Genomic DNA, 4,686 nt, shown 5'->3' on the forward strand with positions numbered 1-4,686 from the left:
CAGGAAACCACAGAGCTCCATGCAGCATTCAGGATCAGGAGCTTTCAGCAGCTGCAGCTTCCAGACTCAACAGACTGAACACTTTCAGCAAGACAACGTCCAACAAGAGGACCATGTCAGCTCAGAGCACAGGTCTTATTTCTCTGTCCAGGATCCAGAAAACACTTCAAACTTCTGCCAACAAAACAGTTCAGGTTGGATTTTCTGAACATGAGCTCAGATTAAAGGACTGCTGGATCCTGACTGGAACATTTTCAGATCAATCTGTCTTCAGATTAAGATTTAGGAGTCACTCTGACAGCTGAGAGCAGACAGACTGCAGAGACACAGAGTATCAGTAACAGGATGATTTACTCAGGAGGTCTTCAGGAAGGAGGAAGAGTCACAAAGACTGCAGGGAACACAGGGAGATAACACGCAGTGAGTAATCTTTCTTAGTAAGGAGACTTTTACAAGGCTTTAGCTCATTCAAACAACGGTCCAGAGGAGAGTTCTGGTCTGGCTCGATCCAATATACCAGTGCTCATCAGCTGTCACTCAAAGCAGCTGAGGCCTGATTGGCTCCGTCTGCCTCCCAAGAGCTGCAAAGGATGGTTAGTGGGGAAGAAACCAGAAACAGAAAACTGGAATCCTCACAGTAACCCACCCCCCTAAAGAACCACCTCTTGGTGAACTCAGTCTTTGTTTCTGGACGGGTTCTGTAGAACAAAGAACAAAGTTCAGGGTCCAGGATGTAGGACGGTGGGATCCATGATCTCTCCTCAGGACCATAATCCTCCCAATCAATGAAGTATTGAAACCCTTGACCCTACAGCGCACGTCTGAAATGGGCAGTGTTAGAGGGATGGTTGTCGATGGGGGGGTCAGAAGGAAGGCAAAGTGGGCTCTGGGCCAAGAGTTTGACCTGAGAAATGAAAGGTGGGATGAAGCCCCGTGGACGGGGGAAGCTTGAGAAGGACGTCTCCATGCAGTATGGACCAATGAACAGATGGGCTCGTTCACTGGGAGGTGGGGAGCCAAACCTTCTGTCCCTCCTGATACTGAGGAGCTGGAGGATTGTAGCGGTCAGCAAACTAAAGCCTGGATCTCAGGAGGTTAAATAAGCCTCGGACCAATGAAGAAGTCTGCCTTTTAAAGGTCCAACCAGGAGGGAAACCATGGAGCTGTTGGAGGAGGAGGTGGAGGGGGCGTGGCTAAAGGCTGCTGAAACCTCCACAGGGATCAGGATCTCCATCCAAGGCTTCTGGCAGATGGATGGTTTGTTAGTTGATGGCAGAGGACTCTGGGAATGAGGAAATAAGGCAGATAGTTCTTGATTAACGGTGAACATCATGATACTGAGTTCCTCCATGTTGGAACTAGTGGTTTGTTGTTTAAGGATCTGTTGCAGGGCTGTTTCAGCATCATTTGGAGTTTTCTTGGATAAACTTTGGGGATTGAAGCTCTGACATCATTCTGACAGCTGATAGTTTTCTGAGGAGAAATCTGAGAGCAGACAGACTGCAGAGACACAGAGTAACGATAAGAGGTTTATTTACAGGGACGAGACGGACAAGTTCAGAAGGAAGACTGGAATCCTCCCATTCAGGATCCATGGGACCTGATGGCCGAGAGAAACTAGGACCATACAAGCTCCTCAGGTTCATCCTCAGGGGACCATGAAGGTCTGAAGCAGTTTAGACAACCATCCATCCAACAGTTCAGATATTTCAGTTTAAACCACAAATGTTCAGCTGCTGGAGACAGAAGATAAAAAGTCTGAATCAACAGAGTCACTTCATCAGGTTCATCCTCTGGGGACCATGAAGGTTTGTAGAAATGTGTTGATATTTCAGCTCAGCTGACTCCTTCAGCAGCAGACAGGTTTTTGTATCAGACTTTCTGACTGTGTAGAGGATGGTTCACTAATACCTACGAATGGCTCTTTGGTCCTGGAGCTAAACTGTATGTAGCAGGTAAGAAGAAACTTTGATTCTCCTTCAGTTGTTTTATTGTAGAAGTTAAAATGTGTTTAAAGTCAGTTTCTGATGTTTCATGTCTTTATATGTTAGTTTATTCATCCTGCAGCTGCTGGACTGAAGATGAGATGTTTTTATTTCTGTGAATATTAGTAATGTTGTAAATGGTAAAAATAAATGTTTATAATCTCAGTAATTCAATAAATTTGTTGAAAATTATTTAAACTTTAAAACTGTATTTTAATAAAATATATAAATGTTTATTTGTTCAAAGAAAATGAACATAATGTTAAATATTAACCATTATTATAAATCAGAAATGTTGGTAGAAAAGGAAGAAACAAGAATTTTGTTAAAGAATATTTTAAATAAGAAAACAGGATGAAAATTATAAATTAGCTGCAGATAAAAACTCTGATCTGCAGTTTCTTGAAGCTGAACATTTGTTTGTTAAAGTCATTAATAAATAAAATAAATTAGAATAATAATCATTAGAAAGTTTGTCAGGAAAAGTGAAATAAATGTTTCTGATAAGAATTTAAAGTTTAATTATGAAAAAAAGAAATCTGAAAAACATTTAAATATTAAATTGACGCATAGGAAACTGACCAGTAAAATTTGAAAATATAAAATTTATTATCTAAAAATGCTTAATCATTTTATAAATTTTTGTATACATTTTATTTGTTAAAATTGTGAATTAAACTGGATATTTTTCCACATTTACATTTTGTCTTTATCTGTTTTATTAAATATAAAATCTATAGAAAAATAAACAATTCACATATTTTTTATTTGGCTTTTTGACTAAATGTTGAAATTAGAAATTAGACAAAAGCCTTTTTTTCTGAAGATGAATAAAATGATTTTAGATGCAAATCTGAGTCCTAATGAAACATGAATATGATCCAATAAAAGGCAAACTCTCTGTAAACTGGAAACAGGGTTTGGTTCCAGACATGAGGACGGATTGGACTAAGTGTCCTCTGACCCGTGTCCCCTGAGTCCCTGCCAGTGTGTGATGGCAGCTGGATCCAGTGGCTGCAGTGATGAGGAGTTTAGTGATCAGAGTCCATGTAGTTTCCAGGATCAGCCTGAAGCTGCTGCTGACTGAGCTGCTTGTTGCTGCTGTCCAGCTTCAGATCAGCAGCTGCTGCCGCCCCAGGTGACGGTCTGCCCACTGAGAACCAGAACCAACCAGGAGGAGAAGACCTCACTGATGTGTCTGGCTTCAAACATTTTTCCTCCGGTGGTCTGGATCTACTGGAAAAGACAGAAGGAGGACGGTCCTCTGGAGGAGCTGAGCTCTGCTGAGGGACAGCAGAAGTTCACAGGATCTAAACGATCTGCCAGCATCAGGGAGTTTGATGATGATCTCCTCACCTATAAATACATCTGCAGCGTCAAACACAAGGGGGTCATCGTGACGAACCAAACCCAAGGTAATAACATCTCTCTGCTCCAAACTGAACAAACAGGAAAATCTGCCTGAACTCTGAGTGTTTGCAGCCAGCTGCCTTCAGATTTTCTGAAATCACAGCCCAGCTGGACAAACTGTATTGTAAGCCGTGCAGATTGTTTTATTGCCCACATTGATCTGCTTCAGCAGCCTCCTTTCAGACCATCCATCCATCTGTTTATTATTTACCCTCTTTGACCTCTCTGGGTCTGCAGCAGTCACTGTGAGGGACAAGTCTCCAATCCATCGCAGAGACACAGAGACAATCAGTCACACTCTCACTCACACCTGGGGACAATTCAGAGTCAATAATGAAGCTAACATGCATGTTTTCAGTCTGCACCTGTTTTTAATCATTATTCAGCCATTCGGGGCTGAAGCTCAGATGTTTTCTGTCAGAGCAGAGCTCCCTGCAGGAGTCAGATCTGATTCTGCAGAATTTACTGAAACTATTGAGACGCCCGCCATGTCTCTGAGATTATTTTAATGAAAAATCTTTGAACATGTTTAAAATTCTGGGACTCAGATGAGAAAACTGAGAACCTCGGAAATGTTTTAAGACTCCCTCATGAAGAGCAGCGGTGTCCAATCTTTGTCCTCGAGGGACGCTGTCCTGCATGTTTCAGCTGTTTCTCTGCTCACCTGACTAACAGGCTTCTGTAGAACCTGAGGACCTGCTGAGGAGCAGGGAAACATCTCAAACATGCAGGATGGTGGTCCTCCAGGACCAGGACTGGACACCAGTGAACTCGAGTCCAGAGAGACGCCTCCTTCAGCTGCTTTAAAGAGGAGCAGACGACTGACTTTTTAAATGTTTTCTTCTTCTGTTTTCAGGACTTATTGAAATTCCAGCAACAACATCTGCAGCAGCAGCTCCAACTCCTCCAGCGTCTGCCGGAGCACCAGCCTCCTTCCCTCCTCCGTCCCCAGTGAAGCTGGCCGAGTCCTTCCAGTCTGAGGTCAGGGTGAAGCTGCTCTGCCTGCTGTACTCGCTGCTGATAGTGAAGAGTCTGGTGTACTGCTGTGGACTCTCTCTGCTGATGATCCTCACAAACAAGGGAGCGTCCACCAACTGAACACCTGCTGACCCACTGCTTTCTGCTCGCCTTTCCTCACCATCACATCTCCTTCATCACTTCCAGCTGCTGGACACATGTTCCTCATCACCTGCTGGAGTGGCTTTAAAATGGAGCTTTTCTTGCTGAGTTATTGTCAGAATTTAATCAGGAAGAATGACTTTTACATTTGCTGTTAGTTCATAGGAACCCT

At 43.1% G+C, this 4,686-nt stretch overlaps 1 protein-coding gene across 1 annotated transcript in view; it reads left to right on the plus strand.

Moving 5' to 3' along the window:
- Nucleotides 1-4,680, plus strand: part of LOC119618050 — an 18,863-nt gene extending 14,183 nt beyond the window's left edge. Inside the window, exons 5-6 of the mRNA XM_037981906.1 lie at nt 3,101-3,400; nt 4,252-4,680. Of these exons, the coding sequence (XP_037837834.1) occupies nt 3,101-3,400; nt 4,252-4,493 (542 nt within the window). The 3' untranslated portion in view covers nt 4,494-4,680. The remainder of the gene's footprint in view (nt 1-3,100; nt 3,401-4,251) is intronic.
- Nucleotides 4,681-4,686: the final 6 nt, after the last annotated feature.

The sequence above is a fragment of the Kryptolebias marmoratus genome, linkage group LG20 (assembly GCF_001649575.2).
Source record: "Kryptolebias marmoratus isolate JLee-2015 linkage group LG20, ASM164957v2, whole genome shotgun sequence".
Lineage (NCBI taxonomy): Eukaryota > Metazoa > Chordata > Actinopteri > Cyprinodontiformes > Rivulidae > Kryptolebias > Kryptolebias marmoratus.